At 39.1% G+C, this 14,585-nt stretch overlaps 1 protein-coding gene across 1 annotated transcript in view; it reads left to right on the forward strand.

Annotated features, from left to right (window-relative positions):
• The window catches only part of helz (helicase with zinc finger), a 54,188-nt gene extending 43,908 nt beyond the window's left edge, over positions 1-10,280 (forward strand). The window contains 9 exon segments of the mRNA XM_051919067.1: positions 754-805; positions 1,291-1,475; positions 1,596-1,791; positions 2,029-2,115; positions 2,969-3,436; positions 3,817-4,021; positions 4,104-4,656; positions 4,827-5,076; positions 9,495-10,280. Coding sequence (XP_051775027.1) covers positions 754-805; positions 1,291-1,475; positions 1,596-1,791; positions 2,029-2,115; positions 2,969-3,436; positions 3,817-4,021; positions 4,104-4,656; positions 4,827-5,076; positions 9,495-9,853 — 2,355 coding nt within the window. The 3' untranslated portion in view covers positions 9,854-10,280.
• Positions 10,281-14,585: the final 4,305 nt, after the last annotated feature.

Consider the following 14,585-nt stretch of genomic DNA (forward strand, 5'->3'; position numbering starts at 1 on the left):
CAGGAAGACTCTGGAAGTCATTGTCAGAATTGTGGTACGTTGTCTTAGCTTATTAACCATCTGTTATTTCATGGAAACACATAGGGAGTCACTCAGTATAGTATGAGGTACCTATATTTGCTTATATTTAATTTTCTCCGGGGCACCAAAGTATCAGTGACTAGAAATGGATGTCTTTGAAGATCTGACTCATGAATGTATTCCATGGCAGTCAATTAACAAGTAAGTATGTTGTCTTAACACATCAATACAGCTTACCTTCATTATTAAACTACATAAGGCCATTCTGAAAGTGACTAAGTAAGGTATCAAGTGGATTGACTTGCTGCAGGTTCTCTGGCTACACTGGGTAAAATTATTGCTTGACTTAAGGGCACACTTGGCAAACTCACTTAGTACATGAATATAAAAACTTTACTAAGTTAAACATTACCAGTTTATGACTATACTAGAAGGTATATATACTCTGTGAAATGACTAAAGGTAAAATTTTATATAAATATATATATATATATATATATATATATATATTAGAGAGAGGGATATACTGTATATATAGAGAGAGATATAGATATATGGATATATAGAGAGATATAGATATACCTTTTACTTATCTTGGCTTTTAAGTTTATTTAATTTTTAATCGGGTGTCTCAAAAGGATCTTATGATATAAGAAGGCATGCATTTATTTGTATAGTAGGCAGAGAAAATTACCTCTTTTCAATCTGCATTTGTATTATTCTCTCTTGCAGGGTAAAGGACAACACCAAAACCAGAACGATCATTTTCAAGCTGAGAGCTTTGGTAAGTGCTCCTTTCTATAAGTACATCAGTGAAATACAAGTGTTTGGATGGTATGTAATTGCTTACTGCCTGCCCAAATGTCTCCTGTACTTTACTTTTTTTAATGTGCAGAGTCATTTCTGTTTAATTTACAAATCACAAAAAATCTTCAGTTAGGGCCTTTCTTAAAAAAAAAAAAAAGGATACTCTGATAGGATCACAAGTTATCTGTCTGTGTTTAGCTTGTACTCATGTGTCACACCAAGGACACTAATCTATTGAATGACAAAAATTGACACTACAATAAATAGTTTCTTGGAAATATGGGAATGAATATTAAAGCCAGGAATCCCATATAATCTGCAGCTCAACAGTCTGTCTGTCTTGAGCCATTTATTTTCAATTTCGTCATAGCTGTTACAGTATGTGAAATTGCCCTTATCTCTACTAGTGTCTTGTGGATGCTGTTAGTTCAAATAGTCTTGTCCACTGATTGTTTTTCACAGCTCAGCCCAGTTCTTCAGTTCTAATTGGAAATCCAATCCGGGCATTTACTCCCCCACTGGGCACATCCGCCAGCATTGGAAATTCCCCAAGCCCAGTACAGCGAATTGATCCCCACACTGGCACCAGTATTCTTTATGTACCTGCTGTCTATGGAGGCAATATGGTCATGCCTGTCCCTGTGCCGGTGAGTACACTACATAGGAAACTCTGTCATCACTATGGGTCATTAAAAGGTTACACAGTTTATTTAACTGTCTCCAGTAATTGTGTCTGTAATTACTGTATTGTTGACTTTGGCTTTCAGGTCCCTTGGGCTGGCTATCAGGGGCGATTTGCTATGGATCCTCGCATCATGACACATCAAGCTGCTGTGGCATATAACATGAATCTCCTACAAGCTCATGGACGTGGATCACCTATCCCATATGCTGCTGGACACCCTTCACCAGTGGGCCTGAATCAGCAACAGGAAAAGGAAACCTCGGAACCAACTAGAAATGGTGAGTGACTAAAATATGTAGGACCATCACTTTCTCAAAAACACGTAGCTCAAGAGTTAGAAGATGAATGTGATGAGTATGCTGAGCTGTTTTTTTAGTTCTCTGTCATATCTTGATATTAGCAAAGTCTACGATCTCTCTGTCCACTTATACATACTGTATATAATAATGATAGTTTAACTTTACAACTTTCTTTTCCCTTTTATTATTATATATATTGAAATTCACATTATAAAGGCAAACCTGAAGGAAATGTGAAAGGAGAACAAAATAGATTGCAGACTCCTGAGAGGAAGCTTTCAAGCTCCAAAGAGAAACAGGCAAGTAATGTGTGTCTACATAGGTGTGTGTATGTGAGTTGGTTGCCCTGTGGAATCAGTGCCTTTGCCAGAGGGTACAAGAGTATTAAAACTGTAAGCAGAGAATCTTTGTATCATTACATTTGAACTGTGGATTTGTTACTAAGAATGTACAAGTAATTAACAAACAAATGTTTCATTGTCACATTTATTTTCCTACAAAAAAGGGTTTTAATTGTATTTTTTTTTTTTACTTACCACAATCGAATGTGATATTGAGCACAATTAGATGTTGCAGATTAAATTTGAAATTACATTTTTTTTTTATTATTTTCATACAGGGTTGATAAGTCATTCTTATGACAAAACAACCATCTTGGGCCCCAGGGCCTCCATCCTTTATTTTACAAACCTGTGTTCAGTTTTGAGTTTGGCATCCTCCAAAAGACACTGTGCTAATTTTAATTGATTTAAGGCAACATTTTAGTTTTGCCCCAACCAGAAAGCTTTGCAATTATTGGATCCTTACTATGGAAAATGTTGGTTTTTCAGTTGTCTCTGTGGTTTGGATAGTCCTTCTTCAGTCATGTCAAATCTCAGCTTTCAGCAATTTATGTATAATTAGAATATCAACTGAACTTTAGTTTGGGGGGTGGGAAGTTGGTGGGATCTTGTATAGCTTAATTGTATGTAAATATAGTGACAGAGCCATATATAGTTTTTCACTGCTCCAGTGTACATGGTTGTTTGAGTGAAATAGTCCTTGGGATTAGTTGCTTGTTAGTGTGTTTAAAATTGGTCTTCCTACTCTAGTAACATTGAGCTTGTAAATGTTTCTCAGTGGTCTAACTTTACTTTTTTCCCATCATTTCAGGAAGATTCTGAAACGGGACAAAATAAGAGCCCAGAATCCCAGGCCAGCTTAGGGTTCTCCAGTGCACGATTCCATCGCAAAGACAATCCTGGCCAGAGGCCAATGAACTTTCACCTGGCACCTCCCAGCCACCCATTTCCTCCTCACCCAAGTCGCCCACATCAATTCCCACATCAGCTTCCTGTCCCTCGTCAGCCCTTTAGGGCACCAGGACAAGTGCCCCCTCTTCCTCCACAACATTCACCTCTCTCACCGGGAATGTCAGGCGTGCACAACCCGTCTTTCTTCACCACTCCTTTGTCTGCTCGCAGTGTGCACTCTCCTGGTGTCGAAACCACAACACCAGAGCAGGGAGCTCCATCTCTAATGCAGGAAGAGATTGGGAATCAAATGAGACCAGTTCAGCAGACACCCAATCATTTGAGCAGCTTTGTGGAAGACAACTCAGAGTCATCCCTGGGAGAGGCATTGGGTATGTGGAAGGCACCAATAAATCATTCAACACCAGCATTTTGGAATGATGTTCTTAAAAACTGGCATTAGAGATGACTATTCTGCTAGTTATTCATATCTTGCTAGCTTCTGTTTCTAATCAGGTCTCTATCTTCAGTCCATAAAGGAACGCATAAGAATAAACTCCATTTTCCCATAATTTCTATTCTTTTTAGTACAGAATATATTGCTTTACAAAATAGTTTACATGGCAGTACTGTGTAGTGTTAAATAATAGATGCCAAGTTTCACTTGTAGTGTCGTGAAGTGCTACACTAAACCAACATCTATGTGTACAACAGAGACATACTGAATGCTTATTATGATATGTGTTTCATGTTCTTTATTTTCATTTTACAGATGTGCCAGCTGTTGCCAATCTGGAAGGGTTGAGCCAACAGACACGTTTGAACCACTGGAGCGAGCACAATCACTTCTTGCAGAGTGGCATGACCTTCCCTCTGCACCTGTCGCATCAGCCTTTCCGTTTTCCACAGCCGCTTCTTAGAGGGAACTGGAGGGTGGCTGGTGCCAGTGAAGAAGAGGTTACACCAGGCTATCCTAGGTAAGTGGCAGGTAGGGGGAGAGAGAGACAGAGTTGAGCTGGAATCCCCATTTCATTTGGAGGCTCATATCTGACTTTTCAGGTTTCCAGGCCTGCTGCGAGAGATACCACCTCAAGAACAGGCTGAGCTGCGAGACCAGTCAGAGATGCCTCCACCTCAGTCGCGCTTGTTACAGTACCGGCAAGTTCAGCCTCGGAGTCTTGGATCCCTCCAGCCTGTACCACACAATCACGGAACACATTTTCCAGGTGGCAGTGGGGATGTCAGCCAGGAGCTTGAAATGATCAACAGTCAGGGGTTTTCATCACATCAAGCACCGGTGTTTAACCCAGCTTTTCCAATCCCTTCTGGACGCACTACACCCCCAATGATGAAGTATGTGATGCCCGATGCACCATGGACGCACCCAGCCCTCCACCAAAACCACATGTTGGGTCAGGCCTTCCATTATGGTGTGCCACAGTTGGCTCACCGGCCTGATCAGGTGCACTTACTACAGATCCAGCAGCATCAGCAGCAGCCGCAGCAGTCATTGCCACCTCCTCCCCCACTTCATCAAGTCAGCAGCCAGGAAACGTTTCACCCATTATCCCCTCCAACTGTGTCTGCTTCCTCACTCCAGAATATAGAAGAGGTATGATTTGGAGGGTGTGGGTGATGGGGTTTGATTGTTCATGAACAGTTCAATAAGTTAGCCATTGGTCTCACATTAATAGGTCTCTTCCTTTTGATTTTCCTCTGATTTTTTCTTTATGAAGACAAGTTGTTGATATTTTCCTTTTAATGGTCATTTTGTTTTTGCAGTATGAGCCCCGAGGACCAGGCAGGCCGCTTTACCAAAGAAGAATCTCTTCTAGCTCAGCACAGATGTACCCTGAAGAGTCAGGCCCTCCCCCCAGCAATCTTGTTCAGTGTAAGGAGCTTCAGGACCATAGTAACCATCTTTCATTCAACTACTCGTCTCCAGAGCCATGGGCGAATGCCAGCTCTGTTCCATTTCAGAACATTCCATGCAATGGAGCCACCAGACTAGTTTTTCAAAGGGAACTTTTAGGTAGGTCACCTGGCATGGCATAAGTCATCAAAGCACCATCCAGCTTCAAACACTGCATATTCCTACCATATAGAATACATGTATTTGTTTTTTTCTTTAATACATCTTTGTACAGCTTACTATTCTTGTTGTACAGTTTACATGTAACCAACAGAAGTGATGATGCGTGTCTGCATCTTTTTCTTTTGATTCACTTTTTTTGAAAACCAAGATTTATCTCGTTAGGTTTCAGAAAATTATTACAGGCTGACGGTAAATGTTCATTAATTTTTGACACTTTTTAAAAGTGTTCTTAAACCAGTTGAGGCTCATCTTGTGATGTTCATTGTATTCTGTTAAAGACCTGCATTAATTAGAGTTCTATGAGGGATTTAGTGTTGCATTCTTCAGGGTGTTCTGGTTTTAATTTCAAGGCTCTTAAACGTTCCAAAGCAGATATGCCATGTAGTGCTCTGCTGAAATGAGTCAGGGAGAGTGAGTGAGATAGGAGGTTACTAGGCTTAACCATTGTCATTTAATTATTACATTAAAACAATGAAAATATTATATTAGAACTGTAATATCAGCACCATTCATCTTTTTAAGCTTTTCATTTTTGCTTTTTTAATTATGAATCTAACATCTCCGCTCTTAGTAAATGTAGAAATTAACACAATGAATTGCTTGCAAACAATGTACAAGTCTCTTTACGATTTATAAAAGGTGTCTGTTTTTATCTGCTTTTTTATTTGCACCTCTACATTTATATGTTTGAGGTAAAATATGAGAAAATATCTTAAAGCACTTTTAAATATTCTTGACCTCTCATAGTGTTTACTTGTGTACTAAAGAAAGTTGAACTAATATACAGTGAAATACGTTTAACGCGAAAACGCTTAAGATGAAATATCGGTTAACACGAAATAATACAACGGTCCCGACAAACTACTATGTATTTTCATGCATTTTTTTCTCTTAACACGAAACGAAAATCGCTTAACACGAAAAGATTTCCCTTCTGGGAAAGAACAAAATACGGAAAACACCAGCCGCGCAGGCGAGATTTAAGAGGGGTGTGAAATGAAAGAGAGGTGGTTTCACATGTTTCGTAGAAAGGAGGCAAACTTGGCTTTGAAATACCCTCGGAATAGCCTGTGACACGAGCCAATTTTGTTTATCTAAGCTACTTTCACCCTCCACCCCTACAAACGCCACACAAAAACATCTAATCTCTCATCAGTTAGCTTTGGAATTCGGTGACGAGTACATCGCAGTGTGAGTAAAAATCAGTGAGTTTGGTTCGCGTTTTTTTTTTTTTTATTTTAGAAGATTTTTTTTTACGAGCACAATGGCAAAGAGCTCAGGGGGAAAGCAAACTGCTATTTCGCTTAAAATGAAGATGGAGCTTCTTAAGGCTGTTGATCAAAAATAGAAGACGAAAACGGAAATCTGTAAAGATTTTGATATTGCTATCTCTACATTATCAACAATACAGTAATTAAAAAAAAGAGAGCAGATTACGGAAATGTTTGAACGGAGTAAGTTTGAGCCAGAGCGAAAATGGACGAGAACGGCCAAGCACGAGGATTTAGAGACGGCTTTACTTGTTTGGTTCAAACAAGCGAGATCTCAGAATGCTCCCATTTTTATTAAATACATGCATATATACATATCTATGTAAGTAAAATGTACTCTAATAAACTTAATTTTGTTGAATATACTGCATCTTTTTTTTTTTTGTAATATCCTTTAACACGAAATTCTTTTAACATGAAAAAATATTTCAGTCCCCTCAGTTTCGTGTTAAACGATTTTCACTGTAGTTTTATATTTATTCCATACATCGAGGAGTATTTTGGACAAAATTAAATAGACAAATATGCAAATAAATGAATGTATTGTGAAATGTGACAATAAATAGTAGCAAAATGTTATGTGAGCATAAATGTATGTATTTTGTTGCTTATTTCTCTATATATTTATTTATTCATTTATTTATTTCAGTGTCACCAAACCCAACGTGAAATAGGTCTTGAAATGAAAATTGTCTTTTTCTCCCATCAGCAGCATATAAGATTAATGATTGACTGATTCTGAGAGAGGCGGCACGGTGGCGCAGTGGGTAGCGCTGCTGCCTCGCAGTTGGGAGACCTGGGGACCTGGGTTCGCTTCCCGGGCCCTCCCTGCGTGGAGTTTGTATGTTCTCCCCGTGTCTGCGTGGGTTTCCTCCGGGCACTCCGGTTTCCTCCCACAGTCCAAAGACATGCTGGTTAGGTGGATTGGCGATTCTAAATTGGCCCTAGTGTGTGCTTGGTGTGTGGGTGTGTTTGTGTGTGTGTCCTGCGGTGGGTTGGCACCCTGCCCAGGATTGGTTCCTGCCTTGTGCCCTGTGTTGGCTGGGATTGGCTCCAGCAGACCCCCGTGACCCTGTGTTCGGATTCAGCGGGTTGGAAAATGGATGGATGGATGATTCTGAGAGACCCAAATTGAATGACTAAACTGTAGTTTAAAGCCACAGGATTCCTAAAGCAAGCCAAACCAATGCTCAGATTAGTGAGTCTATGTGTCTGTAACGTATAAGAGTGCAAGAAATGTTTGCCCAGAATTACTGTGTGAAACAGCCACTTTATTTCAAGAAGCTCTTGTGTCTGAAGTATTTTCTGTAAATATGACACTTGATGGCTAAAAGTCTATGTCAGCTTTACCGCAGATTTACCAATCAAAACTCAGTGTTCATTTGAGCTAACCTCCTCTTTTTGTTTCATGGCCTATTTCATGTTATGTGCCTCGTCATTGAAATAAACGAATGAAGAAATAATTAAATACATAAAGAAATAAGTATATAATATTTCATGATGCATTTATTTATTCCTGATCACATATCACTTTATTATTATTTTTTATTGTCACATTTCACAGTGCATTTATTTATTAAGGGTATTTTGTCTGAAGTATTCCTCCATATTCATAGGGCTCAGTGCACCTCACTGATCTTCAAAATATAAAGTTGTAAGTCAACAACAAATGATATATGCATGAGGCTACATGGTAAACAATGCAAAACATACATTAACTTCAATCTTTTGAAAATTGTAGAAAATAAAATCTCGACGGTTCATTGTCCTTTTGGAAAGCTATATTGTGGCATATCTTAGCCTCAGTGTCTGGGCTCTTCCCTGAGATATTTGGAATGATGTTATGATCTGAATCAAGTGCCACTAACGTTGCATGTACCCCATTTCCTGATTGACTCCCATCCATAAAAAACCCTCATATGTGCTCTTTTGTACATTTGCTGCAAAAACATGCTTTTCACAAGAGCACTAATCCTATCCGCACACCCAGACTAATACTTGATTTTGACTTCAACAATAGCAACATTTATTTCTATAGCACATTTTCATACAAACAATGTAGCTCAAAGTGCTTTACATGATGAAGAAAGAGAAAAAAGACAAAATAAATAATTAACATAGAATAAAAGTAAGGTTCGATGGCCAGGGAGGACAGAAAAAACAAAAAAAAACAAAACTCCAGACGGGTGGAGAAAAAAAAAAATCTGCAGGGGTTCCAGGCCACGAGACTGCCCAGCCCCCTCTAGGCATGCATATACATATATATATATATCCTCATATATGAAATAATTGACTTAACTAAAACTGTTCTGCAGTTTAAAAAAGAGCGGCTATTGTATCCCTGCATCTTCCAAGAATGTACGACTATTTATACAATGAGCCACTGGATCTGTTCCCCTTCCGCAGCCAATACCTGAGTGCAAGTTAAAACCTCTGCTGAGTTTTTTGTATTTTTCCTTTTTACAAGATGCAGGGGTTTTATTAACTAATAGCCTTGATTCAGCATTGTGTTTTTCTATGCATAGGAATGAAAGAAGAATTGTGCCTGAATAGTCCCCGTGATCCTGGCTGTCCTTTTGGGGAGTGGATTGCAGGCAGGTGTGATGAATATATGTTGTCAGGGCCCATCACATCAGCCTCTTTTTCTGTGGCCTTTGCAGGTTCTTACAAATGGCTTGGGTGTCACTTAGTCTAATAAGTTATTACACAGCAGTGGGCGCTGTGATCTTTGTCTGATTGTACAAGTCAAAAGCCATTCCTGAGGATGTCGTCAATCTGAGTAATCTCAGATTGCACCCCTTATTGTACAACAGGCCGTAATAACCAGTGAGGGATAATTGTCTAATAACCCTTTAAAAAGGATTTAGAAGTTGTCTCATCTTGTACACCTCCAGCTGGGTTCACCCGAGCAAAAGATTCTTGGGTCTTTTGTTTTGACCGGCAACATTTTATATATTAAATAAGAATTGTCACAATTATATGTTGAATTGCTAACATCAGAAAACAAAGTCACAGGGTGTTTTGATATTTAGTTACATTTCTGGAGTATGCTGCTGTAACCTAGATTTATTCTTTTCTCCCCAGCTTCTTCCTCAAAGGCACTACGCCCAGCTGAGGAGTGTGCAAAGGTGGAAAGCGTCCAACAACTGCCCAGCTCCTTCAACTGTAATACCCTGCAGCATCACAGCCAGTTTCCACCACTCATGCCCAACAAGCAGGCAACCTCTGAACCCTGTAGTGGCAGCAGCAGCAGCAGCAGCAGCAACAGCAGCACTACTAACAAACCCCCCACAATGTCATATGCCAGCGCCCTGCGGGCCCCCCCAAAACCTAGGCCCCTGCCTGAGCAGGTGAAGAAAAGCAGTGACCCCTTGTCACTGTTACAGGAGCTCAGCATAGGGAGCTCCACAGGTAGCAATGGATATTATTCCTATTTTAAATAAACAGAAAGAATAAGGATGACACCTCCGGGCTTTTTTTTTTTTTTTTAAATTGTTTTTATAGTTAGCATTTTGAGTTTCAATTTTTTTACTTGCATTAGTAGAGTCATATTCTTTGACAAGATTACATTTTTGTGTTGAAATAAAATGAAAAAAAAAAAATGTTAAAGTTAAGCATTTGGCTGTTCAGGTTGTCCTATATTTGTTCATCTTGGCTGCAGACTTGCACAGAACAATAACTGCAGCCTTGTATGATTTGCCCGTTCTCCTGTGTTTTTCAGTTTTAATTATAATACAGCAGTTGTTTCCATCACAGTTGGCAGCCAAATGGTTAACTACCAAACTCACAAGTCGCAGAATTGTATAGAAGTAGAGGAACCTTTTTTTCTGGTCTGTATATACAAATAAAAATGTGTAAGAAAACAAGAAATTTGACTTTATGTCACACATTTACCACTGCAGATTAAATGTTCATTAATATAAGACATGTTTCAATGAAACAGCAAGAGTAATGGGAGTGGGCTGTGATGGGGTGGAGATGAGGCAAGATGTTGCCCTTGGGGGTTTAGTCTTGTGATGTATTCACTGCCAGCAATAAGCCACCTGTGGTCATACTTTTGAGGTTTCATACACTGGCATCTGTGTGTTTTATTACCTTAGCTGAACCTTGTTCTTCTGCGTTTATTTTATAATTCATTTTAGGTTATGTTGTAGCGACAGAGACAGTTTCTCTCACATTCAGTCCCTTTTGTTTTCAGGTTACCTATGGTTGTCCTGGTCATTTGTTCTCGCACAAAGAACCATGGTCCTTGTTGAGGACTGTAGATTAAGATACTGAGAGAGATAAAGTACACAAATTAGCACTTGCTTAATTATTAGCCACATTACTTTAAAAATATTGTGTTGCATGTGCTTTGCCTTTCTTCTGCCCAACAACAAATCTAGCACATATCTGTTATTTGTATATTCATCAAAACTTTATAAAAATCATTTAGAAAACCTTAACTTTATTACAAGCAAGTCAGAATTATTTAATATAAATTAAATATTATGATGAACTGTATACCTTGTTTTTGCATGTTCTGTGTAGTTTTCTGCTGTTTTTGTTTAATAGCAAGCACTAAAAAAAAAACACTTCAGATGTTCTTTAGGCGTCCCCTCCAACCCCATTTTTCGTTGGCACTGCAGTGCTTATGGCCGAACTCTTTATATATATATATATATATATATATATATATATATAAAAATGTGGAAATCTCATCAAACTTTGGCATCTTTGGGGAAAATGAGTTGGTCAGTACTAAGCCTAAAGTGCTAAAGAAAACACCTTTACTTCTAAATGGAAGCATAGAGTGCCTATAAAAATATTCACCCCATGGTAATTTTCACATTTTATTGTTGTTCAACGTTGAATCATAGTGGATTTAATTTGATCTTTTGACACTGATCAACAGATAGTCTTTAATATCAAAGTGTAAAGAGATCTCTGCAAAGTGCTCTATGTTAATTACAAATATAAAACACAAAATAATTGATCTCATAAATATTCACCTATATCATATGACACACACCTACAGGAAGTTCTCCGTGGTGCAGCCAGTTGGTTTTAGAAGTGACAGAATTAGTTCAGTCTTTTGTGTCCATTTATTATAAAGGCACCTTATCTGGAAGGTCCAGCTTCTGGTGAGTCAGTATGGTGGCCTAACACAGGGGTAGGCAACGTCGGTCCTGGAGTGCCACAGTATGTGCAGGTTTTTGTTCCAACCCAGTTCCTTAACGAGAACTCAATTATTGCTGATGAAGCACATATTGCTTAAGTGACATTTTGATGCTTCATTTTAGTGGTCTCGCTTGTTAAGGTTCTCCAACCTTAATTGCTTATTTCAATCTTAAACTGCTGCATTCAGTGTTTTAATTGCTCCTTATTAGCAATAAGATGTAAAACAGGGGTAGGCAATGTCGGTCCTGGTGAGCCGCAGTGGCTACAGGTTTTCATTCAACCCAATTGCTTAATTAGAAACCAATCATTGCCAATCTCAGACCTTATTTAATTTTATGGCTTGTTAGTCTGTGCAATGTAAGGCTTTTATATCGTAGATTTTTTTCCTTTCCAAGGATATCATCCAAATGATTTGAAGCCTAAAACAGATCATTTTCAGTCTGTCACATTTTTCTGTTAAGTGTTTTATTAAATCAAACCGTGCATGATGAACACACACAGATGTAATTGGAAAAAAGCTAGCTGGAGAACTGCTGGCTGCTTTGTCTTTTACATCTTATTGCTAATAAGGAGCGGATTAATAAAGTATCTATCTATCTATCTATCTATCTATCTATCTATCTATCTATCTATCTATCTATCTATCTATCTATCTATCTAATTAAAACACTGAATGCAGCAGTTTAAGATTGAAATAAGCAATTAAGGTTGGAGAACCTTAACAAGCGAGACCACTAAAATGAAGCATTAAAATGTCACTTAAGCAATATGTGCTTCATCAGCAATAATTGAGTTCTCGTTAAGGAACTGGGTTGGAACAAAAACCTGCACATACTGTGGCACTCCAGGACCGACATTGCCTACCCCTGGCCTAACATACACAATAAAGACAAAAAAATCACAAGTCAGAAGATGTAGGACAAGTCACTGAATGTCCTTTGGAGTCCAGTGAAATCAATCATTAAGAAATTATAAGAGTATATCAGAGCTGTAAATGTGCTTAGCCACAGGCTGTCCACAAAAATGGAGTGATCGTACAAGAAGATACTAGTGAGGGAGGCCACCAAGAGACTTAAGAACTCTGCATGAGCTACAAGCTACAGAGTCTGAGAATGGAGAGACTGTGCAGACAATAACTTGCTCAAGTGCTTCACCAGTCATGGGAGAGTGGCAAATAGAAAGCCAGTGTTTAAAAAAAAATAATTAAATAAAAGTTATATTAGCTAGAGTTTGCCAGATGTTACATAGGAGACTCTGAAGTCAACTGGAAGAAAGTTCTCTTTTGTGATGAGATTTTTGGCAAACTGCCTTAAATGTCATATTACACACTGCACATTAAAAAATGGACCATCCCCGCCATCAAGCATGGTGAGGGCAGCATCAGGCTGTGAGGGTACAGGGGGAAATGAATGCAGCAAACCTGTGGCTTAGGAGATGATTTGTTCTCCAGCAATCATAACACCAAAGGTACACAGGAATGGCTTAAAGACAACAATGTTAATGTAGAGTGGCCGAGTAAGAGTCCTGATCTCAATCCATTTGAGAATTTGTGTCTGGACTTTAAAAAGGCTGTTCACTCACAACACCCTGTGAATTTTTAACATTGACATTAAAAGAGGTCTTCTGTTGATCAGTGCCAAAAGAGCTACATTAGATCCACTAGGATTCAAAATGTGAAAACGTCTAAAGGTTCGAATGCTTTTTATGGACACTGCAGTTTGAGTAAATAAATACACTCCATGAAAAGAACCCCTGAGCCAACCGGGGTGCATAACACACACTGATTAAATGAGAAGTGGTTCAGGCTGTGGTCACTGTAATGACAGAAAACTTTCTTTGTTCTAATCCAGTAGCAAGCAGTAAGGTGTAGCTATGTTTTTGTTGAGCTGCAGTGTCTCTGACCCGTTTCCACCAGTAACATTCATTTGTCTGTCTGTGTCTTCATTAGTTTCCACGTGTTACTGCAACCCCTACCCCCTCCCCAGACCACCTGGGCTCATCCTGCTGGAGAAAAGCTGCCATTTGAGTTCCAAGCCCTTGGATGGCATTTCTACAGAGGCCTGATATTAGCGGTTAAGCCGGGGGTGTAAATGTGTTGTCCTCTGTGGGGAAAATCACATGAAGAAGCAGAAGGATTCAGAATATATGTCAGGAAAGTCGGTATGATCTCATTTTTATATCTCCCATTGACTTTCTCTTCTTTCAAAATGCAGTCCAATCTGCTTGTGAGTTCAGATTAAGGAAGCCCCACTGGCTGCATGCAGAAGCAAGAAACACTTTATGTTGCTTCTTGTTTTACATGTTGTCATTTGTGCCCCCCATCCTTTATGGGATTTCCTTGTTTCTTTACTGTTGACCCATCACTTATTGACGTTTGACCATAAGTAAGTTAAATTATAACACTGTGCCCATAAGTATGTTACTAAAGCAAAATGTTTTGCCAAGTAAAGACTGAAGTGTGAAAACTGCCATTTTAAGGGCACGTCCCATATTCCCTGCCCACCCATCCCTTTTGTCATAATTTCATGTCTTGACATTCAGGCCAGTCCTGAGTCTCCTCTTTCATTTACTTTTATTTAGATTGAAATACAACAAAGTTTCTGATCACAGCCACTTGTACTGTCCAGGACTGCAGAGCATTTCAAACCAGACATGCACTAGGGCTCTCCCGGTCCCATGCCACACTACACATTTCTTACATTCTTAATAAAAACACAGACCGTCCCCAGGTGCCACTGCTGATTTCTAATCCTGTGATGGCACAATGACCGCCACATCCAATAAAACCCCCCACCCCTTGCCCGCTACGTATCTTAGCTTTCAAGGGTAGAATGAAAAGAAAAGGCGCTTCCTGCTCCGGACAGAGAATGGCTTCTTGGATTTTCAGTTACAGAGAGGAAAATAAATCATGGCTGCTTGTTTGCAATAAAATTTAAAAAAAAAAAAAAAGGGAAGTAAGCTCCAGTGTCTGTATGCCAATGTGCCAGCTTGGGCAGCTGCAGACTTTGAAAGGTT

The sequence above is a fragment of the Erpetoichthys calabaricus genome, chromosome 14, assembly GCF_900747795.2.
Source record: "Erpetoichthys calabaricus chromosome 14, fErpCal1.3, whole genome shotgun sequence".
NCBI classification, from domain to species: Eukaryota; Metazoa; Chordata; class Cladistia; order Polypteriformes; family Polypteridae; genus Erpetoichthys; species Erpetoichthys calabaricus.